Source organism: Bos taurus, chromosome 5 (genome assembly GCF_002263795.3).
Source record: "Bos taurus isolate L1 Dominette 01449 registration number 42190680 breed Hereford chromosome 5, ARS-UCD2.0, whole genome shotgun sequence".
Taxonomy (NCBI): Eukaryota; Metazoa; Chordata; class Mammalia; order Artiodactyla; family Bovidae; genus Bos; species Bos taurus.
The window spans coordinates 11,232,123-11,256,546 of NC_037332.1; the positions used below are offsets into that span (position 1 = coordinate 11,232,123).

At 38.4% G+C, this 24,424-nt stretch overlaps 2 protein-coding genes across 12 annotated transcripts in view; one reads left to right on the forward strand and one right to left on the reverse strand.

Moving 5' to 3' along the window:
- Positions 1 to 24,424, reverse strand: part of PPFIA2 (PTPRF interacting protein alpha 2) — a 502,235-nt gene that overhangs the window by 384,429 nt on the left and 93,382 nt on the right. For 7 of the 11 annotated variants that reach the window (XR_009494446.1, XM_059886824.1, XM_059886822.1 and 4 more), the window contains exon 3: positions 13,447 to 13,500. The exons of the other annotated variants lie outside the window; for them this stretch is intronic. Coding sequence is in view for 6 of the 7 variants with exons in the window: in XM_059886824.1 (XP_059742807.1) it covers positions 13,447 to 13,500 (54 nt within the window). In the remaining variant the exon portion in view is untranslated. The remainder of the gene's footprint in view (positions 1 to 13,446; positions 13,501 to 24,424) is intronic. 11 annotated transcript variants of the gene reach the window in all.
- On the forward strand, positions 7,966 to 8,361 carry LOC112446645 (translation machinery-associated protein 7). Its single transcript, XM_024992399.2, has one exon. The coding sequence runs from the start codon at positions 8,000 to 8,002 to the stop codon at positions 8,192 to 8,194; it is 195 nt and encodes a 64-aa protein (XP_024848167.1). The 5' UTR covers positions 7,966 to 7,999; the 3' UTR covers positions 8,195 to 8,361.

Here is a 24,424-nt window from a genome sequence, read left to right on the forward strand (position 1 = left end):
TTCAGTGATTTTGGAGCCCCCAAAAATAAAGTCTGACACTGTTTCCACTGTTTCCCCATCTATTTCCCATGAAGTGATGGGACCAGATGCCATGATCTTCGTTTTCTGAATGTTGAGCTTTAAGCCAACTTTTTCACTCTCCTCTTTCACTCTCATCAAGAGGCCCTTTAGTTCCTCTTCACTTTCTGCCATAAGGGTGGTGTCATCTGCGTATCTGAGGTTATTGATATTTCTCCCAGCAAGAAAACAAACAATAAGCACATAGGAGCAGAGAAAAGAATATTAGATGATCTCTCTGATAAAGTAGCTTTTGAACAGAGACCTAAAGAAAGTGAGGGAGTAGGCCTAGCAGGTATCTGTGGAAACATCACGGTAAGCAGAAGGAATAATGGCAACAGCATGCCCTTGTAAAGGGCTAGAAACTCGTTGGTGCCATCAGAGTGGAATGAACTATGGAAAGGAAGCTACGACTTGAGTTCCTAGAGACTTTGTAAGGAGAGGAGTCATGAAGGGTCTTAGAAACTACCCCACGGGCTTTGGGAATTTTATTCTGATGGGAAGCCAACAATGATTTAAGCCCTGATGTAACACGAGTTGACATATTCTAAGAAATTTATCTTGCTTCGTTCGCTGAGAAAGGATATATGAGAAAGTATGGTGATTCATACCAGGGCAGTAATTTTGTAGGGGTGGTGAAAATTGGTTAAATTATGAATAAATTATGAAGACAAAACCTACAGGATGACTCTAAGGTTTTGACTTTTGGAAATAGTGGTATGAAATAGACATTCATTTTTAGGGGTAAAATGCAGATTTGTGGAAACTGACAGAGAAGACCAGAAGCTCCAGTTTTTAATCCATTATGCTTTAAATTTCTATTGGATATAAAAATAGGTATGTCAAATATTTAGTTGGATTATACAAGTCTGAAGTTCAGGGAAGTGATCAGTCTAGAGCTGTAAATTATTCAATTATCAGTGTCTAGATGGCACTTAAACTGTAAAATAGGTTAGGATTATCAAGGGAGTAAATATGGGTAAAAAAGATTGCAGGGTCCACATAAATAATCCATCAAACTGGTTTCTCAGTTCCTTGATGTCATCAGTTCCAATGAACTTCATGCCCTCTATACTTCATCTATTTCCATGACCACAATCTGGATCTTAACAGCACCTGGGAATGTTTTGGTCTTATAGTGCTTAAATCAAGCATCCTACTCTCTTGTAACACCTTACCCTCACTGTACTGGTTTCTCAACTTATTGAGATCCTTTCCTATATTCACTGCAATTCTTACTCAGCTTAGACTTTATGATATTCTTGCTAATGCTTTCAATTACCTTGCTTCATTGGTCTTCCACAGTAATTGCCTGTCAGAACAACAATCTGAAATCAAAATAACTGCAGGCATTCCCCTGTCCCATACTTGAGCTACAGAGCACTGTTGAAGCAAAAGCAAACACAGCTTTACATATTTATAACCAGTACAAATTCACTACCTACAACAAGCAGACCCTAACACTTTCCACTAATCCATCTATGGTTTGCATAGTTCTTCTGCAATCCACAAAGGCTAAATATATCTTCTCTATGTTCTTGAACTATCTTAACTCATCATCTCCCCACCACTGTCAGCTAATTAGCTCTTTTTTACAATGTGGGGAAAATAGAAGCCATTCAATGGAAACTATCTCAGCTTTATAAGAGCCACCCCCCACCCCCCGCCAAAAAAAAAAATGTTTGCATCAGTTTCCATAATTTTTTCTACCCTTATTTCACATCTGAACTGATGTTGCTCTTTCTATATAACATGCCCTGGAGTCCATCTTATTCTGCTTCATCCAGTGACCTATTAATTTCTCTTGTCTCAAAAACTCTTTTCCTTCTCTATGAGCTTTCTATGGGCTTCAACACACTCAAACTTTCTCTCCTTAAAACAATTTCTCAAGCTCATCTCTAATGTTGGCTATTATTTCTTTTCACTTCCTTCATAATTAAACTCTTTGCAATTATTTCCTTAACAGCAGAATCCAATTCTTATCTTCCTATTGTTCAATTCAGTTCACTCGATCAGTTGTGTCCAACTCGTTGGACCTCAAGAACTGCAGCACGCCAGGCCTGTGTCCATCACCAACTCCTGGAGTTCACCAAACTCATGTGCATTGAATCAGTGATGCCATCCAGCCATCCCCTGTCCTCCCCTTCTCCTCCTGCCCTCAATCTTTCCCAGCATCAGGGTCTTTTCAAATGAGTCAGCTCTTTGCATCAGAAGGCCAAAGTACTGGAGTTTAAGTTTCAACATCAGTCCTTCCAAAGAACACCCAGGGCTGATCTTCTTTAGAATGGACTGGTTGGATCCCCTAGCAGTCCAAGGGACTCTCAAGAGTCTTCTCCAACACCACAGTTTAAAAGCATCGATACTTTGGTGCTCAGCTTTCTTTATAGTCCAACTCTCACATTCATACATGACTACTGGAAAAACCATAGACTTGACTAGATGGACTTTTGTTGACAAAGTAATATCTCTGCTTTTTAATATGCTGTTTAGATTGGTCATAACTTTCAATCCAAGGGGTAAGCGTCTTTTAATTTCATGGCTGCAATCACCATCTGCAGTGACTCTGGAGCCCCCAAAATAAAGTCAGCCACTGTTTCCCCATCTATTTGCCATGAAGTGATGGGACTGGATGCCATGATCTTAGTTTTCTGAATGTTGAGCTTTAAGCCAACTTTTTCACTCTCCTCTTTCACTTTCATCAAGAGTCTCTTTAGTTCTTCACTTTCTGCCATAAGGGTGGTGTCATCTGCATATCTGAGGTTATTGATATTTCTCCCAGCAATCTTGATTCCAGTTTGTGCTTCTTCCAGCCCAGCATTTCTCATGATGTATTCTGCGTATAAGTTAAATAAGCAGGGTGACAATATACAGCCTTGATGTACTCCTTTTCCTATTTGGAACCAATCTGTTGTTCCATCGGAGAAGGCAATGGCACCCCACTCCAGTACTCTTGCCTGTTAAATCCCATGGATGGAGAAGCCTGGTAGGCTGCAGTCCATGAGGTCGCTAAGAGTCGGACACGACTGAGTGACTTCACTTTCACTTTTCACTTTCATGCATTGGAGAAGGAAATGGCAACCCACTCCAGTGTTCTTGCCTGGAGAATCCCAGGGACAGGGGAGCCTGGTAGGAGGCCATCTATGGGGTCGCACAGAGTTGGACATGACTGAGGCGACTTAGTAGCAGCAGCAGCAGCAGCAGCAGCAGCAGCAGCAGCTATTGTTCCATGTCCAGTTCTTCTTTTCTTTTTTTACTTTGCAATATTTTATTTGTTTTGCCATACATTAACATGAATCTGCCATGGTGTACATGTGTTCCCCATCCTGAACCCCCTTCCCACCTCCCTCCCGAAATCATCCCTCAGGGTCATCCCAGTGCGCCAGCCCCAAGCATCCTATATCATGCACCAAACCTGGCCATGTCCAGTTCTAACTGTTGCTTCCTGACCTGCATATAGGCTTCTTAAGAGGCAGGTCAGGTGGTCTGGTATTCCCATCTCTTTCAGAATTTTCCAGTTTATTGTGATCCACACAGTCAAAGGCTTTGGCATAGTCAATAAAGCAGAAATAGTTATTTTTCTGGAACTCTCTTGCTTTTTCAATTATCCAGCAGATGTTGCAATTTGATCTCTGGTTTCTCTGTCTTTTCTAAATCCAGCTTGAACATCTGGAAGTTCACAGTTCAGGTACTGTTGAAGCCTGGTTTGGAGAATTTTGAGCATTACTTTCTAGCGTGTGAGATGAGTGCAGTTGTTTGGTAGTTTGAGCATTCCTTGGCATTGCCTTTCTTTGGGATTGGAATGAAAACTGACCTTTTCCAGTCCTGTGGCAACTGCTGACTTACTGTCAGCCAAATTTGCTGGCATATTGAGTGTAGCATTTTCATAGCATCATCTTTTAGGATTTGAAACAGTTCAACTGGAATGCCATAACCTCCACTAGCTTTGATCGTAGTGATGCTTTCTAAGGCCCACTTGACTTCACATCACAGGACGTCTGGCTCTAGGTGAGTGATCACACCATTGTGATTATCTGGGTCATGAAGATCTTTTTTGTACAGTTCTTCTGAGTATTCTTGCCACCTCTTCTTAATATCTTCTGCTTCTGTTAGGTCTGTACCATTTCTGTCCTTTATTGAGCCCATCTTTACATGAAATGTTCCTTTGGTATCTCTAATTTTCTTGAAAAGATCTCTAGTCTTTCCCAGTCTATTGTTTTCCTCTATTTCTTTGCACTGATCACTGAGGAAGGCTTTCTTATCTCTCTTTGCTATTCTTTGGAACTCTGCATTGAGATACTTATATCTTTCCTTTTCTCCTTTGCTTTCCAGTTCTGTTCTTTTCACAGCTATTTGTAAGGCCTCCTCAGACACCCATATTGCCTTTTTGCATTTCTTTTTCTTGGGGATGGTCTTGATCCCTGTCTCCCGTACAATGTCAGGAACCTCCATCCATAGTTCATCAGGCACTCTATCAGATCTAGTCCCTTAAAATCTATTTCTCACTTCCACTGTATAATCATAAGGGATTAGATTTAGGTCATACCTGAATGGTCTAGTGGTTTCCCTACTTTCCTCAATTTAGGTCTGAATTTGGCAATAAGGAGTTCACGATCTGAGCCACAGTCAGCTCCCGGTCTTGTTTTTGCTGACTGTATAGAGCTTCTCTATCTTTGGCTGCAAAGAATACAATCAATCTGATTTTGGTGTTGACCATCTGGTGATGTCCATGTGTAGAGTCTTCTCTTGTGTTGTTGGAAGAGGGTATTTGCTATGACCAGTGCATTCTCTTGGCAAAACTCTATTAGCCTTTGCCCTGCTTCATTCTGTACTCCAAAGCCAAGTTTGCCTGTTCCTCCAGGTGTTTCTTGACTTCCTACTTTTGCATTCCAGTCCTCTATAATGCAAAGGACATCTTTTCTTGACTTCCTACTTTTGCATTCCAGTCCTCTATAATGCAAAGAACATCTTTTTTGTGTGTTAGTTCTATAAGGTCTTATAGGTCTTCATAGAACCATTCAACTTCAGCTTCTTCAGCGTTACTGGTCGGGGCATAGACTGGATTACCGTGATATTGAATGGTTTGCCTTGGAAATGAACTAGATCCTACTTGAGTTACTCCACTATAATTACTCTCACCTAGAACACTTTTTCGGAGAAGGCATTGGCAACCCACTCCAGTATTCTTGCCTGGAAAATCCTATAGATGGAGGAGCCTGGTAGGCTGCAGTCCATGGGGTTGTGAAGAGTTGGACACGACTGAGTGACTTCACTTTCACTTTTCACTTTCATGCATTGGAGAAGGAAATGGCAATCCCACTCCAGTGTTCTTGCCTGAAGAATCCCAGGGGCAGTGGAGCCTGGTGGGCTGCTGTCTATGGGGTCACACAGAGTCGGACACGAATGAAGCGACTTAGCAGCAGCAGCAGCAGAACACCTTTTGGGCTCCCCTGGTGTCTCAGTAGTAAAGAATCCACCCACCAATGCAGGAGAAAGAGATTTGATTCCTGGGTCAGAAAGATCCCCTAGAAAAGGACATGGCAACCCACTTTAGTACTCTTGCTTGGGAAATCCTATGGACAGGGGGGCCTAGCGGCTACAGTCTATGGGGTTAGACAAGAAGAGAAGAATAGTTGGACAAGATTTAGCAGCTAAATAGCAGACCACCCTTTATCCTCTTATTGCTAATTTTTAATGGGGCACTCTGTTTTTGAACTCTTTTTTTTTTTCCAGAGAGGTTCTTTTATTTATTTATTTTTTTAATTTTTAAATTTTATTTTTTAACTTTACAATATTGTATTGGTTTTGCCATATATCAACATGACTCCGCCACAGGTATACACGTGTTCCCCATCCTGTACCCTCTCAACATCATGAATCTGCTAAAAATCCTTTTCGCCAGCCTCTTGTGACCTTGGCATGCATAACTGCACATTTTTCTGGTATTCTTTCCTTGTAATCATCTCTGTTTTTTCTTTTTTTCTTCCTCTTACCTTTACTTTTCCTCTGATCTCTAAATACTTTTCTTACTCAGGGCTTTATTCTGAATTCTCTTATCTTCTCTTTAAGAATACATTTTTTAAGTACTGATGAACCTATCTGCAAGGAAGCAATGATGATATAGATGTAGAGAACATACTTGTGGACACAGTAGGGGAAGGAGACGATTGGACTTGAGAAAGAAGTACACATATACACTACCATGTGGAAAACAGACAACTCTTGAGAAGGGGCTGGGCTACATAACACAGGGAGCCCAGCCTGATACTCTGTGATGACCTAGAGGAGTGGGTCAGGGGGAGGGGAGGGAGGCTCGAGATGGAGGGGATAAATATATTATTATGACTGATTTGAATTGCTGTATGCTAGAAACCAAAACATCATTGTAAAGCAATTTTCCTCCAATTAAAAATAAATTTTAAAAAGATGAATTTTGGTTATTAGTTCAAAAAAAAAAAGAATACATTTTTTGGAGAGATTTCATCAGCTCCAATATTTTGTCAACTATTTCACATGTTCTATTCAACTATTCTAACTATTCTACATGTTCAAATCAGTGACTATAAATAATATCTGACCTTTAAATTCCAAAATCATTTATATATTCCCAACTCTGATACCTCAATTTAATGTATGAAAAACTGAACTCAGAATCCCCTCTCCAGAAATGCTCCACTCAGTAGGATTCTTGTCTCTATGTATGGTACCTTTATTCACTAAATTGCCAAATTAGAAAGTTCAAAGTCTGCCTGAATGTTTCATTCTCATTCAGCCTGAAGTTTTATTCTCCTCCCTCCAACCAACCACCTATCCCTGTGTTCATCAAGTCCTTAATAGCTCATGAATCAGTTTATTCCTCTCCATTCTCACTGTCACTTGATAGGCTCAAACTAAAAATTTAATGTTTTAACAAAATAAAATGTTGACTTTCCCCTGAGATAGTGCCTCAATTAGTTTTATAATGTACTGGGACAAGACCAAAAAAAAGTCACCATGATGATTTGTATCATCTGTCCTTGGGATGACTGTAAGAGCCTCTTTCAATGGCTTTCTTGCTTCAGCTTTTCTCTAAATCTCTCTTCAGTAGAGCCAGAAAAATGTTTCTAAAGGACAGAGCTGATTAAGTGACTCTCCTATTTAAAGACTTTCACGGGTCCTCATGTTCTTTAGTACAGAGCTCAATGTTTTTCCATGGAATTGCTTCCTCTTGCCCTGAGTTATCTTTTACCTTCTATCTCATCACCACCTACCATCCTCCAGCTTATTTCATATGCTGCTGCTGCTGCTGCTGCTAAGTCACTTCAGTCATGTCCGACTCTGTGCGACCCCATAGACGGCAGCCCACCAGGCTCCCCTGTCCCTGGGATTCTCCAGGCAAGAACACTGGAGTGGGTTGCCATTTCCTTCTCCAATGCATGAAAGTGAAAAGTGAAAGTGAAGTCGCTCAGTCGTGTCCCACTCTTCACGACCCCATGGACTGCAGCCTACCAGGCTTCTCCGTCCATGGGATTTGCCAGGAAAGAGTACTGGAGTGGGGTTCCATTGCCCTAGCCACTCTATTTTTTAATTTTTCACTTACACATATAGTATTTCCTTATTTAAAATTCCATGCTTGACTTTTTTCAGTTGGAAAACTTCAACTCATTCTACAATTAGACTTTGTTTTCTTTTATTTGCCTTCTTTGATCCTCCAGCCACCTCTTACTCCCAACTTGGATTACATGATCGTCTTACTTACTTTCATTTCAACCTGTGCTTACATTACATTGTAATTATTCTACCAACCTGTCTCTTTAACTATATTATAAGATGCTGAAAAAAGAAACTGTGAATTGCTTACCACAGTATTTCCAAAATCTAAGTAAACGTCTAGCACACAGCGTACACTCAAATATACACTGAACTGCTTCCGGTGGCAGGGTCTGGGGAAGGGGCGGCAGGCGCCATGTCGGGCCGTGAAGGTGGCAAGAAGAAGCCCCTGAAGCAGCCCAAGAAGCAAGCCAAGGAGATGGACGAGGAAGATGAGGCATTCAAGCAGAAGCAGAAAGAGGAGCAGAAGAAACTTGAGGAGCTAAAAGCAAAGGCCGCGGGGAAAGGCCCCCTGGCCACCGGTGGAATTAAGAAATCTGGCAAAAAGTAAGCTGTTCCTTGTGCCTGAGGCAATGATGACCCTTAGTTCCATTTCTATTTAAACACCTGGATTCCCTGCCATAATATCTGTTGCCACCTATAGCTAGAATGAAGTGTTGTCTTGGAACCTATTGTACATTTAAGAATAAACTTTTGTAAGAAAAAAAAATATACACTGAAATCTGACTAAACAAATAGGACATGAAAGTAAGTAATAAAGCAATAGAATGTTCAAGGTGAAAGAATTAAATTAGATCACAATTCAAACTCACATTTTGCATTGCCTTATCTTTTGAAGCAAGTGATTAGAACATTGGTATTTTTTGAATAATCAAATTAAAATCAGTTTGGAAACTTTAAAATTTTAATGCTATTTACAATCTGAAAAATATATAACCTGATCTAAACAGCACCCTCAGGAAAATGAATTGGTTTTAAGTCCTGTGGCGTGTTTACTCAAATTGCTAAGAACCATCAGGAAGACCATTAAAAAGAGAACAGAAAGTACAAAAATATGGAATGTACAATTCTGCTTCCACAGTGGGAAAAAAATTAATACAGATGGAGAATGTTCAGGACAGTGTGCATATCAAGCTAAGGATACAGATTAGATGGATAGTCACTTATTCACCATACTCTAGAAATAAAGAGAAGCAGTAGCATTTGAATAAAGGAAGCTTAGAAAAATTAAAACACTAAGTTGTGTAGGAAGCAAATGTATAGATCTTATTCCGCCAAGGTAACAAACAGAAAGAAACTAAGGGAGGAGCTGAATAGCCCCAGCAGCACTGCTCTTTAAGTCCTGGGTTAGGCAATGACGTGGACTTAATTCAAACACTGGTCATAGCACTCTGAACTATCAGGACACTTTGACATTTGACCAGTGTGCTCAGAAATTTGTTTCACATAGTCTGTCTAGGGTTTCTCTCACATTATTCTTTATTAGATTTTGTCCATATTAACTCTTAAAAATAATCAGAAACAATAAGAAAGTGAATAGCTGGTTTATATCAGCATATAAATAGTAAGAACATTTCTTAAACCAAATGACAAAGAGAAACTCCTCTCATTGTGTACATTAGTCTGCTTAGCTCTATATCACTAAACTTAACTTTTGTGGCCAAAGCTTAGCTACTAAATCTCCCCTGCAGACTTAGACGTACCGAGCTTTTGGGCCAAGGGGTGGCCAAAACCTCTGCCTCGTTGGCTCATGGGCTCAAAACAAGACAGAGATCTGTCATACTGCTGATTCTACATGGTCCTGCATAGCCTCAGCTCTCCAGATACAAGGTTCAGCTGGTGTAGCAGGTGAACCGTTTATGCTTTGTACCTGATTTTCAGCATCAAAATCCCCTTGGCCATCAGAAACCGAGTTGTTTAGATCTTATCCTGACCTTCCTATCGGCTGGCTTGAGGGCCTGACAATTTGATAATGTGAGACATTCCTGACATCTAACATTTCACAAGTTTTTCACTTTTAATATTTAAAATTTAAAACAATATGGTGAAATGGTGTATTTAAAAAGCACTATTTAATTTAATAATGACATTTTAATGATCTATTTGTCTTCCCTTTATTTTATATGGGTGTGTCACTCAGTCATGTCTGACTGGGAGGAGGAAATGGCAACCCACTCCAGTATTCTTGCCTGGAGAATCCCAGGGACGGAGGAGCCTGGTGGGCTGCTGTCCACGGGGTCGCACAGAGTCGGACACGACTGAAGCAACTCAGCAGCAGCAGCAGCAGCAGCAGCACATCTGACTCTCTGCAACCCCATGTACTGTAGCCTGCCAGGCTTCTCTATCCATGGAAATCTCCAGGCAAGAATACTGGAGTGGGTTGCCATTCCCTTCTCCAGGGGATCTTCCTGACCGAGGGATTGAATTTGGGTCTCTTGCATTGCAGGCAGATTCTTTACCATCTGAGCTATAACAGAAGCCCCAAGAATCCAGGAGTGGGTAGTCATTCCCTTCTTCAGGGGATCTTCCCAACCCAGGGATCAAACCTGGCTCTCCCATGTTGCAGGCAGATTTTTTACTGTTAAGAAGTTTACTTATGTCTATATGTGAATATATGCAATGTGCTTACATTAGAGGTTAATCTGTGGTCTAATTTTTGTGAATGAAAAATATATGCAGAATATAAAATATCTGATACAATTTTTCAAAGATAATTTTAAGTTAACATAATAGGCAATATTTTTCTCAATGATAGAAGACATTTTGTCTAAGATAATTGTGTTGTTTAGAAAAATCTGTAAGTTCTATATGAAGCAACAATGGTTGTCCAGTTTATGATTTAAAAACATACTTCCCAAAATTCTTTTCAGAAGAAAACCATTATAAAACATCTTGACTTGTTCCCTGAAAATAATGAATGAACCAGTCTCCTTTCATTATTAGAATTACAACTGAGACTACTGAATTTTCAGAATACCTCCTTAACATTTAGAGTTAAAAATATCAATGCAAACTAAATTCCTAGAGTTACACAAATTTATTCTTACCAGATATGCAAATGTATAAACACATTTGCAAATTTGACAAAAATTTTTATATATGCTTGCTATATGAAAAAATGTAACATTCTCTTTTTTAATGCTTCAGAAATAATATTTATATCCATTCACAGAAAATTTTTCAAGCTTTAAATACACTCATACTTAAAGATGTATCTGGTATTTCTATTACACTGGTAAAGCTATTACTCCACAGCTATGCATTCCTGTGAGAGATCATTCATTCAACATTTTATATTACTCTGTTCAATGAGCAAAAATTATAAGACCTTGAATTTCTTACCAATGAAAATTTCAACACAGAATGGCTTTAGTAATACACGGTAAACATTTATTAAAAATACATAATTTTAGAAATGGATAATGAATAATAGTATTTAGAAAATCTATTATAAAGACCCTTTTTAAAGAAAGAAAAAAGTAATATGAAACTTCAAATGCACTTAGGTTATGTATGATTTAATCTGACTTTCAGTTTTCTACTCTGGGTGCAAAAACGGTATCTCAATTCGAAGTCTTAAATGACTGAAGCAACTGTAGACATTATTATCATTTCACCTTCATATCTGGACTACTTTTATAAGCTATATAGAATATTAAAAAGTGATTTTATTACATAGCTCTTGGTAATATGCTTTGGATATCTCTTTAACAGTGGGAAACAGTAAATATATGTACACTGTTAACACCCTAGATTGTCTAAGCTCTTAAATACAATGACATTTGTGTGATGAATTTCCACTCTACAAAATGTTATAAAATAAACACATTTTCATGGTAGGAGATGCCAAGAGAGACCCTCTATCCTCATGATTTTATAAATTATGTCCAAAGAGAAGACAAACATGTGTAGTATAAAACACAGACACATGTTCACTTCACTTTAGCGCTTAGAAATGAAGTTGGTTAAGTTTGCCTTCAGGTCATCAACTTTCCTTTCTGTGACCTTTTGGCTACAGTGGCTTCTTTTAATAACGAGGGCTTTAATGCTGGCTCAATCTTCCATGTTTTGTAATTTGCCGTCTTGAAAGGATGTGATTAACTTATTTTAACATGAAAATAGCAGGTAAGAGTTTTATGGCCACATGTAGAAGAGAGGTCTTTTGTTTATTTTTGAACAGGAGACAAATCCTCTTAAAACCAACTTATCTCTAATTGCAGAATTCTTTCAGGAATCAGTGAACAGTGAGGGGAGGTATTTTAAAGGGAATGGACTTATTCTTCTAATAAAAGGGGAATGCTATACACAAACATAATGCAAAGCAGCGGGGTGGAATTGCATCACAGAAGCAGGGACCTCCACTACTTGCTATGCTGCTGCTGCTGCTGCTAAGTCGCTTCAGTCGTGTCCAGACTCTGTGCGACCCCATAGACGGCAGCCCACCAGGCTCCCCTGTCCCTGGGATTCTCCAGGCAAGAACACTGGAGTGGGTTGCCATTTCCTTCTCCAATGCATGAAACTGAAAAGTGAAAGTGAAGTTGCTCAGTCGTGTCCGACTCTTTGAGACCCCATGGACTGCAGCCCACCAGGCTCCTCCGTCCATGGGATTTTTCCAGGCAAGAGTACTGGAGTGGGATGCCATTGCCTTCTCCAGAAAATGAGCAGCGAAGTAAACAATCAAATTGGAGGTGGATAGGACTGGCCAAAAATCCTGTCATAATATACTTGCTGGGCTGACTTACATTTCATCTTTTCTTATGCTTCAGTATAATAGGTTCAGGGACTAAATTTAAGCAGCTATCTGAAGAAAATACATTTTTCTTTCTGCATAAATTCAGACAATGAAACTAAAAGGACAGGAATGGACTAAAATACGTTGTGTAGCCTACTTTAGGAGGAATCTGATAAAGATTAGACAACATCAGGAGATACATGAGAGTAAGACAGGAGAGAAAAAGCTACAATTAGCTTTCTTTAACACTTCAGTCATGTCTTAATTTAATTATGGACTTCAGGTAGATGCCTAGATGAAGTATAGCTGAAAATTGATAACACAGGATTGTGTTTCACATTAAACCTCACAGAGCTAAGAGAAAAGGAAGCAGTGATAAGAAAAAAAAAATTATACATTGGCTATCTGTTGAAATACACTGAATTTTATCACTTGAGATAGTGCCATGAACTTGTTTGTGCCTGAAGCGTGAAATCACAGGAATGTTACTTTACTGAATGTTTTCTGAGATCAGACATCACAGAAAAGACTACAGTGTTCCAATACCAGACTATTAATCTCTTGTTATTGTCTAAAAATAATACTCTTCTAAAATTTTCATGCATTTCCTGGGTAAAGTAGGAAAGAAATGATATCAAGAATCAACACTGTGAAAAAAATGGCCTGAAAAAAATTGTGTTTTTTTCCATCAGTAACAAGAAAGTATATTGCAACCAAAATCATACACTTATTTGAAACAATAAACTCTCAAGTTCCAAAATGTTGTAACTGATGTTGTAGCGCATTAGTAGGATGCAAAGTGTTTATACGTTCTGATGAAGCTTTCATTCTTATTTTTAGAGTCAATATAGGGATGAATTTTATGAATTATTAAAACTTTTTAAAAGACCATATGACACCTCGAAGCAAGTTCACATTTTTAATTAGTTATTGCAATAGCTATAACGTTTGTAAAGAACCTATTCGAAAAAGTTACCTGTACAACCACTTGTATACAAGTAATCCTGATGATCTGGTATGTACATAATTCAATTTGTCAATAGTTAAATTTAATGAAGAATCTAACTTACCGGTGGATCAGCCCCCTTAGAACCAGTCAGCCCTCCTGTTAGGGATTCGATATCCTGAAAAGGGGAGAGGTGTTGATTGTAAAATGCTACTGAACAGCAAGGAGAATTTCCCAGTCCCACAGTGCACTATATTTTTTAGCTACAAAATGAGGGCACTCAACTACATTTTTGTTTTGTCTTGAGATAATTTTGCTTATGGTAAAGCTATGCCAATTGTTGTTATCTAAAGATCTAGATATTTTCTGTACAATCTGTAAATAGAAAAAAAAAATACAAACATTAATTATTCTTTAAATATGCAAAGAAAATGGCCCTAGGTTAGAAAGCAGATGCTTCATCCTCTAAGAAGCTGAAGTGAGGGTGGAACTGAATAAAGAAAATTGAATGAAATCGCAATTTATCACATTATTTGCAAGAATATTGAACCTATGGAAAAATGCTCAAACTACAAAAAAATCGAATTATCTACAGTTCACTCAATTACTATACATGTTCAGTCACTAAGTTGTGCCTGACTCTTTGTGACCCCAAGGACTACAGCTCACCAGGCTCCTCTGTCCATGTGATTTTTCCAGGCAAGAATACTGGAGTGGGTGGCCATTTTCTTCTCCAATTACTACATATAGAAGATGAAAATTTAAACAGATCTGGATAGATTAGCTATTCTTTCACAAGGACTGATTTCAAATCTTAAATTGGTAGACACAGTAGATCATGCCTAAGTAAAATTTACAATTGACAAAGATACCACAAATGAAGAAATGGGTGATGCTGTGACGGACTAGAAAGCAAGTGCCCTGTTTTAGGGACAACTGCAGCTCTTTCTTATCAGTTGTATGGCTTTGGTTCCAGGGTTACTAATCATGATCTTTTCAAAAGAAGCTAGAATTGTAGATTTTTAAATAAAATCTCTCGGGATGTTAACGTTTGCAGCTTTTAATTTTTAAACCAGCCCCCTCTCCTCCCAAATAAAAAAAGAAAAAAGAAAACAAACAGTCTGCTCAGAGGTAGCAGAAAGAAGTTTAGGGTTACATAAGCAAATCGCACTTTTTGCTAAAATGTTTCTTTCTTGAGACCCTGGTCACTTCTTATCTGTTTGCCTCTAGTTGAATGCATAGGTTTGAGGAATCTGGGGAAGTAGTTGCAGCTAGAAATCGGAGATGAAAGAAAGGCAACTGAGTAAAGACAGAAGGCAAAGAAATTTAAATATCTATGATCAGAGAATCAGCCAAACACCTGGATGTCATTAAGAATGCTTCTAATTCTCACTGTCTTGAGAAAAATTAATCAACAAGAGAATTCTGAAGATGCATGGAAAAGGCATTGTTATTCAAGATTTTTAACATGCTGAATGAAAGCAAATTATGAATTCATGGCTCTAAAGAGAATACAGATGTATTCTTTTACTCTTCTAATTAAAAAACAATTTTTGAGCTTATATTCTACTTTGAGTGAAGTTGAGACAGTTTCCTACTTGCACAGAAACCCAAGTTAAACACAGCTTACCCATCACTTGACGCCAAGAAAATTTTCAGTTGTGAACAAGAGAAGCATGTGTGAATGCATTTATCTTGTAAAATTAATAGATGAAATAAGCAAATCCCTTGAGAAACTCTGAAAATAGTTGAAAGGGAGTCAGTCTTTTAGATGGTTGTTGAATATTTCATCTGCCAAATATAACTTAAATCTTTGATAAATGTGTCTATTTTGTTTTTACATGTCTTCATAAACACATAACAAAAAGGGAGACACTAGAAAGTAAAAACATTAATTTTATAGATAATTTTAAAATTTGCTATTGCAATAATGCTATTTGATTAAAACATTCAAATCAAACTTTGATTTTTTTTAGGTTATGGAATTTAGATTTAATAGCTAATAAAATAATTACTACTTACTGAACATTTACTACATGCAGATACTCTTTAAATGCTTTGTATACATTATAAACAGTCTTATAAAATATCTCTCACCCTACTCTTGGCCTTTCTAGGGGTGTGGAAAGCTGACACAACGGTAGCTGTTCATGCTGTATATGTAATGTACTGTTTCAGTCCCTTTGGACTCATTGTCTCCTCAGTCAAATCTACAGAAATGTGGAAAGCTAACCTGGCACCTGCCATGTGCTGCTCAGGGATGGCTTGCTGCTTAACGTCAGCATGACACAGCCTCTTTTATATGGATTGTTATCTGCTATTGCTGCTGCTGCTAAGTCACTTCAGTCATATCTGATTCTGTGCAACCCCATAGACAGCAGCCCACCAGGCTCCCCCATCCCTGGGATTCTCCAGGCAAGAACACTGGAGTGGGTTGCCATTTCCTTCTCCAATGCATGAAAGTGAAAAGTGAAAGTGAAGTCGCTCAGTCGTGTCCGACCCTTAGAGACCCCATGGACTGCAGCCCACCAGGCTCCTCTGTCCATGGGATTTTCCAGGCAAGAGTACTGGAGTGCGGTGCCATCACCTTCTCTGGTTATCATCTACACAGAACCAAATAAACTAGGATTAATGAACTGCATGAATTATGTAATCAACTTTCTTAAAAGAAAATCCAGGTGATGAAAGTTTCACTTCCTTCTCCAAGGTGTCAAACACCTGAGTGAGGTTATTAGCCAGTATTTGACGCAAGCTATGTAGAGTCAGTCTCTTTTATATGGGAAAACCCTGCTCCTGAGACGGAAGGTTAGTAATTCAAGGCTGATCCATGAATCAGAAATCTTGGGAAGGCTGAACTGCAAGTGGGATGGAGCAATCAGTGTCAGAGCTCTGAACACAGTGAGACTTGAGGGCAGCCCTTTGAGGGCAGGCTTAAAATAAATTCCACTTTGTGCTACACTGATGCTCTTGGGTGCCTATCTGCACCCCCTTCCCATGATCAAAAAATTGATATATTTTTTTCCCTTTGATACATAATTTGGTTTTTCATGCAAATCATTAAGATCAGATGTTGAAAATACTGCTTCTTCTGTGTGGAGATGGGAAAAAGGAATACTTTAGGACTAGAGATTTTCCTCAGGGCAATTGATGGATCCTTATTTTTTTCCCTGAAGAGTAGAATCAGCCAATTATGGTTAAGGAGAAGATGATAAGGTAATCTGGGTATTAAATATGCTAAAATGAAGAAAATAAAGTTTTAAACAGTCAACTGAATCTAACATTGCACATATCATCAGATTCAGAACATCTAAGAACCTAATAGCTACATTTAAAGTTAATATCAAGTATTCAAGTATTATTCTTCTAGTTACTTTATATAATATGAAAATACCTAAAGCAATACAGTATTGTTACCAGCTATGGGTATGTTAAAATTTGATGTATGCATATTTTTAACTTGTAATTATTTTAGAAATTCTTTAGAGGAAAGTGACCATATTTCAGTACATAATACATTTTTATGCACAAAATAATCTATGAAAAATGTATTAGTACAGTGAAATAAATATAAAATAGTAAAACATTAACTTTATTTATTGAATGATTACATATAAAATTTGTTTCAAGGTCTTCAAAAATATGATGAGGTATCTTATGTTTGTAGAGAAGTTTACATGATTCATATATTAAAAAATATCAAAGTTCAGCATTTCTCTCATCTCTTTTATGGAAAACCCCCCAAATGTCCCTCATGTTCCATTTCCTCTCAATGCAGGCTTCTGTCCTCACTACATCATTGCTACCCCTCTTATCAAGGTTACTAATGACATCTAATTGGCTGAATCAATGGTCAGGGTTCCATCATCATTTTTTTTTATCTCTAAGCCACATTTGGCACAGTTAACCACTCCATCCTTCTTGAAATACTATTTTTTTTCCCCTTAGTTTATTTAGTACCATGGCTTTTGTACTCAGAGGTTTACACTGCCTACTCCAATTTCCACTTGGGTATATTACAGTCATCTAACACTTAACACTGCAAAATCAAACTTGATTTTCACCTCAACGCCTCCCTCAAAGTAGGTTTTTGTTCCAGTACTGTCCATCTTGACATCACCATTTATCAAATTTCTCAGGTCCAAATCCATCAGCAAATCCTGCCAATTCTATGTTTAAAATATGGCTAGGAGTAGACTCGGAGAAGGCAATGGCACCCCACTCCAGTACTCTTGCCCGGAAAATCCCATGGATGGAGGAGTCTGGTAGGCTGCAGTCCATGGGGTCGCTAAGAGCCGGACACGACTGAGTGACTTCACTTTCACTTTTCATTTTCCTGGCATTGGTGAAGGAAATGGCAACGCCACTCGCATGTTCTTGGCTGGAGAAATCCCAGTGACGAGGGAGCCTGGTGGGCTGCCGTCTATGGGGTCACACAGAGTTGGACACAACTGAAGCAACTTAGCAGCAGCAGCAGCAGCAGGAGTAGACTATTTTTTATTACCTCCATTGCTGTTGTTAAATCTCTAAGTCGTGTCTGACTCTTTGCAACCCCATGGACTGTAGCCTGCCAGGCTCCTCTCTCCATGGAATTCTCCAGGCAAGAATACTGGAGTGAGTTACTATTTCCTTCTCCGGGGGATCTCTCCGAACAAGGTATTGAGCCCACATCTTCTGCATTGCAGGCAGATTCTAAAGAATCACTGAGCCACCGAGGAAGCCCCGCCATCTATGTTGCTACCATCCTAACCCCTTGGACTGTATCAACAATATCCTCCCTTGGGCTAAAGAATTATTTTCCTAACTGTTGTCCATTCATGGGTCCTTCTTTCTGCATATATTCTCCACACGCAGTCAGAACTATCCATTTAAAATGAAGGTTAGGTCAGATTACTCCCATGATCCAAACCCCTCCATGGTTTCCCATTAATCTTAGAATAAAATTCAAACTTAGTACTATGGCATGCAAGCCCCTGATGATCTGGTTTTGGCTGTCCCACTGATCTTGTCTTTTGCCATCATCCCTCTCTCTCATGCCACCCAGCCACACTGGCTTCACTGCTGCTTGAAAAACTACCCAAATACAATTGACTGTCTGAATCAGTGAAGGTGCCACCCAAAAGCAACAGGCAAACTCAAAAGCAAGATGCTTAATCCGAGGGTATTTTACAGAGATATGGTTGGTTTAATGGATCCAGTGCGATGGTGAAGCATGGAAACTGGCAGGAAGCCGTAACCAGTCTAAGCCCAAAGGAGTTTGGTGACAGAACAGAGTTGTCTGGAGTTCAGCAAGGGAGGATCACCACTCACCAGCCTCTAGAGCAGTTTGCCATACAGTGGGATCTCAAGAAGTACTTTGTAGATGAATGACTGAATGAATAAATCAGGTAATACAATTTATACTTAAAAAAGGCAAGTCTCAGAGGATGTAATTGAAGTATTTCTCATTGTTGTATAAATGTATCATTTTGAAAGCATGGCTCAAGGCGATAGTGTCTGCATACCAAGTATTTTTAGTATGCCTGAATGAACAAATTAATGAATGACTTGTGCAAGAGCACACATCTGGAAAATGCTCCAAAGAACCTTTGAAATCCTGGGTGTTATAACTTCAAGCACAGTATACATTTTTTTTTTCCATTATACATCACTAAAGAGATATCCTCCTTCAAAAAAGACACTCAACTCTATATTATCTTATCTTGAGGCAATACATTTCTCTATACCCATGGTTTCTAGTTCAAAGAAGGAAAATATACAAAATGATTTAATAGAAAATAAGAGTCGGACACACTAAGCAACTCAACTGAACTGAAACATTAAATTCATCTTCTGATGAAATACTGCCAATACTTCAAATTAAAGACCTGATACCCTAATTATTGTACAATAAATAAATCAATGGTTGAAAACTTTATATAACATATGCACTGAACATTAATAAACAGTTCGAATACATTAAAGTAAAAATCAAAAATGCTCATTTTTATGTAACATTTCAGAGTGTAGGTACATAGTACTGGATATGAGTAAAAGTCAGAAAACAAAATTTCCTTAAAAAAATCATTCATTTTTTTACATAAGACTTAATGGAAACAATCTTTCATCACAGAACACCAGCTCCTTGAGGCAAGCATCCAAATAATGAATCTGAGTTTATTAATGAGGCATCTTTCCTCTTTTACCAGACTTAAGCTGTTAGTCCTTCCTTGGCAACTTTACAGGGTAAATTTCCTGGGAGGCAGAGAAGAAGCAACAAACACACAACCAATTTCATAAATGGTCTTCCTTAAGAAGGTCAGAGAGAGTTCTATTTAGTACTTCTTTAAAATTTTTAATAGAGGAAAATAGCTACAGTTTTACTTTGAACATAGTCTGCCCAAATATGAATTTTCTCTGAGCCACAGAATTGATTCCTTAAAATGAGAATGACTGAACACCTGTTATGACTGAGGCACTGGGCTGGATACAGACAGCATGATGTTGAATAAGTCAAAGTCACAGCTCTCAAAGCGTCCAGAGTCTAGCTGGCCATCAGAAGGACAATGACAACTTAGTCAAAAACATATCACACACAAAATAAGCATAAGGCACCACACTGAATCTGATGGATGGAATCCAGAGGCTACGGCATCCTCTCTGACTTCAAGGATCTTTCAGTATATCGATCTGAAGAACAACATGAGGAAGAATTCAGAGAATAAGGTGCTAAATTCACAACACATCGGGGTTATGGGGTAAATGTCACAGAGAGACAGTAAGTCTGAGTATTTCATGTTGCTGGAATTGTATTTATTTTTGAATGCATACCAGGTAAGTCTGCCCTAAGATCTTGGTTGGGTGACACAATAATTAACATTTATTAAGCACCTATTGTACCAGATGCCATGCTGAGAGCTCTACTGTCTCATTTAACATCCCAGTTCATTTAGCTGTTAATATTTTCATCATTTTTCAGATGATGAAACAATCTTCAAGACTTTAAACGATTTGACAATGGTTACATAACTAATAAGTGTTCAAATCTAGACAGGCTAACTTCAGAGGCAATGATTTTTAACAACAAGGCTCTCTTGACTAACTGGAGGTGTGGAAAAACTATGGAGGACATCTTGGCACACCACACAGAGACTTAGGATAAAACATATTTGTTTAATATTTGTATAAGGAATGAATAAAATTTTAAGCAGAATTCTGCTGAAGTGAGGTGGATATTTTCTGATGGGACAAAAAACATCCTAGTTTGACTTACAGATAGGAGCGTTGACACCACTGGATTTAGCAAAAAAGTTAAATTCCAAAGATTTTTGCTCTATATTTCTAAATTCAAAGTATCCTCCTCAAATAATTTAAACCAGGACAGGAACTCTACATAATTTAAAAACCTAATTGTGTCAGCATTGCATGGAATAGGGTTTTCTGAAGAAAGCACTGAAGAGATTTAAGGTTCTGCCTTTTCTATGGAGGGCCCTCTTGGAAGCACTTTCCACTATCGTGTGTGTGCGTGTGTGTGTGTGTGTGTGTTACTTTTTTCCCTGTCTGCTCCCTTGCATATGGCTGAGGTGATAAAGGGAAACTTGTGCTAAATCTTGACTCAGACTCAGCTCTGGTTTTGCCAACGTTTGTTTACACACTGATGGGTCCTTGTTGTCTCACATTCAGTATAGCCAAATCAGACCTCCTCTCCTCTCCTCCTCTGTCATTACTCTGGCCAACTGCTTCCACCCAGTCTCTTCCCTCAGCATTTATCTCTGTTGGCATTTCCCAAAAAACAGCCTATCAAGATTTCTGGAGGTCAGTAGAGTATTCCCTCACTCTGGTATTCAAATAACAATGCCAGTCAATTTTTTCCTTCTGGGTTTCCACTTAGTTCATTCTACTACCTCCTTTCATTATCCACTCCAGTCATTACCTTAGTTCAAAGCCTCATCTAATTTTCCCCATACTCCTAGCTTTCTCCAAAATAGTGTCTTTCTTGAGTTCTTTTTTATCTACTCTAATCCTTATATCAATATGGTCTTTTCTCCAGAGAAGTGCTTCTTGCAATGTGACCTGGAAACTAGGAGCATCAGTATCACCTGGAAACTTTAGAAATGCATTTTCTTGAGCTTTACTCTAGTCCTGCTGAATCAGAAACTCTGTGTTTAATGCTTGTTGAGCCCTCCGCTGAGTTTTGATGCAGGGTAAAGTTTAAGAATCTCTACTTCAGAATGATGTGTTTCAAATGCAAACATGTATATGTTAACTCCTATACTCTATCCTCGGAGAAGGCAATGGCAACTCACTCCAGTACGCTTGCCTGTTAAATCCCATGGATGGAGGAGCCTGGTAGGCTACAGTCCATGGGGTCATGAAGAGTTGGACACGACTGAATGACTTCACTTTCACTTTTCAATCTCAGGCATTGGAGAAGGAAATGGCAACCCACTCCAGTGTTCTTGCCTGGAGAATCCCAGGGATGGGGAGCCTGGTGGGCTGCCATCTATGGGGTCGCACAGAGTCAGACACGACTGAAGCGACTTAGCAGCAGCAGCAGCAGCAGCAGCATGCTCTATCCTTAATAATAAGATCTTATTCTTCTTAGAAACATATCAAGTATCTTTATGCATGGTTTTTCATTATATGGTTCTAGACTTCTTTTCCTATTTCACTTTTTACCGCCTCCTCAAAAGAAACCATATACTCCCTTCATAATGAATCCTGTACTTCCTTTTGTGACAAGTGTTTCTTACTTCTGTGCTTCTGTACCACAGATCCTTCTGCCTAGAAAGCCATCCTTCCCTCCTCTGGATAAATCTTACCCTTTGAAACTCCACCCAGGCACAACCTTTTCTCAGGAGACTTTCCTGAGTCCCAGGAGCTGGGGTAATGGTTCTGCTGCTACTTCCACAGCATCTTCCACTTAACTCACTCACAACTCTACCAAATCATTTTATAATTGTCATTCTCCTCATCTGTCTTTGCCATTCGAGGGATAAATTAGCTCAGTGAGGGACTTACCTTCTGTGTATCTTCAATAGTTATTATGAAGCATGACCAATAAATGTTAAAGGAATAAATCTATGTTGAATTTAGCCTCCCGTGAAGTCCTATAAGGAGAGGGAGAGCTAAATGGCTGACAGTAGTATTTGGGACCACTCTGAAATGTGCATTATCCTATATTAGAACGTTTTCATTATGGATATATATCTACCGGTTTCGTTAGTGTATACCAGCCATTGAGAAGCTGGTTATCTTTGAGTTTACTGCAAAATTTAAACTTCTAGATGACAAAACTGATGATCACATATCTTTGTTAACACAACAGAGAACCATCCCAAGAGAACCTGGCTGAGTAGCCAGCAGCCCTTTATTTCTACCTCACGCCTACAAAATGCAATAGACATGCAAGTAGAAATATCTTAGTGATCAAGAGAACAGGTTCAAGCCTAGTTTTACTACTTACTAGCTATGTTACCGTGGCCAAATTGCTTTATATGTCTCATATAAGTCAACTTATGTCTTACTACTTTATCCTAGAAGGACCTTGGGTTATTAATTATAATAGTTCATAGAAAGTTATATTGATAAACTATATAGTAAATTATCAATTAAAAGTAGCTTTATTATGCATGCACAGGTATAGATTAGATTACACATGTATAAAATAAAGATGGGCTACGGGTACATTACATATTGATATACATTGAAACATAAGCATTAGCAGGCATGTAGATGAGATCCAGATCCAGATTAATTCTAGGTATGAATCCATAAATTTATAGAATGTATTTTTCCTGAAAGGCAAGAGATGCTAAGTGTCATATTCTACCTCCTCACCTATCCCTATAATTTTACGCATTTCTACGGCTTCAGTTCTTACACATTTTTCACCAGTATCTTTTTTTGAAGGCATAACTTTTATTCTAAGTTTGAGCAATCTTTTTGCAGCAGAGTAACAATGATTTTTTTTTTAAAAATTCATGAATGTATACACAATTTATTCCTCTTTCAGTGTTGAGTCATATGACATTATCACATATTTATATACCATAGTAAACAGCTTTAAGTCTGTTTGAAATGCACTATAGCAAGTGAGAGGAAGAATCCAACATTCAAAAGAGGGCATCAATGTTATGATCCTAGGTACACAAAATTCATGAAAATGTATCTTATTATCCTTCATTGGTTGAGACTCAATTTCTATGATCTTAATTTACAATTAAACCTCCAATTATATGATGCATCAGCTTTTCCTATCTGATACAAACACAAGTAAATAACTAGAAAAAAATACAATACCCTACCTATCCTTTTTTAGATCAGGTTTTATTTTTAACTCAGTAAATAACTGCTTAAAACTTTTACTGGGTTAAAAAAAATCTGAATATTATCCTGAGGTGACTTTTTTAGAGAAAAGAGTAAAATATAACTCTTATCCAACTATTATCTGACTTAGTTTCTCAAAGACATGTATCCTTTTGATTTACATCAGATATTTCTAACAAATATCTAACAATATCTCTCTGAATTTTATGTATTAGGCCAACTAACACAGAGTTTTTAAGCTAATCTTGAGAAACTAGTGAGAATGCAGATAAAACATTTTAAATTCATTAAGTTCATGCTTCCAGAAAAGTCTGACACAGGATTTTCAGCTAACTATTAAGTATGTATAGATAATACCTTAATTCTGGAAATAATAATCATGAAAGAATCAGAGAGATGAAAAATAGATAAAATAGTAATAAGTAGCATTCAGTCAGTTCAGTTCAGTCACTCAGTCGTGTCTGACTCTTTGCGACCCCATGAATCGCAGCACACCAGGCCTCCCTGTCTATCACCAACTTCTGGAGTTCACTGAGACTCAGGTCCATCGAGACAGTGATGCCATCCAGCCATCTCATCCTCTGTCGTCCCCTTCTCCTCTTGCCCCCAACCCCTCCCAGCATCAGAGTCTTTTCCAATGAGTCAACTCTTCGCATGAGGTGGCCAAAGTACTGGAGTTTCAGCTTTAGCATCATTCCTTCCAAAAAAATCCCAGGGCTGATCTCCTTCAGAATGGACTGGTTGGATCTCCTTGCAGTCCAAGGGACTCTCAAGAGTCTTCTCCAACACCACAGTTC

Coding starts and splice junctions, on each gene's coding strand:
- LOC112446645 (XM_024992399.2), top strand. CDS start 8,000: ATGTCGGGCCGTGAAGGTGGCAAGAAGAAGCCCCTGAAGCAGCCCAAG.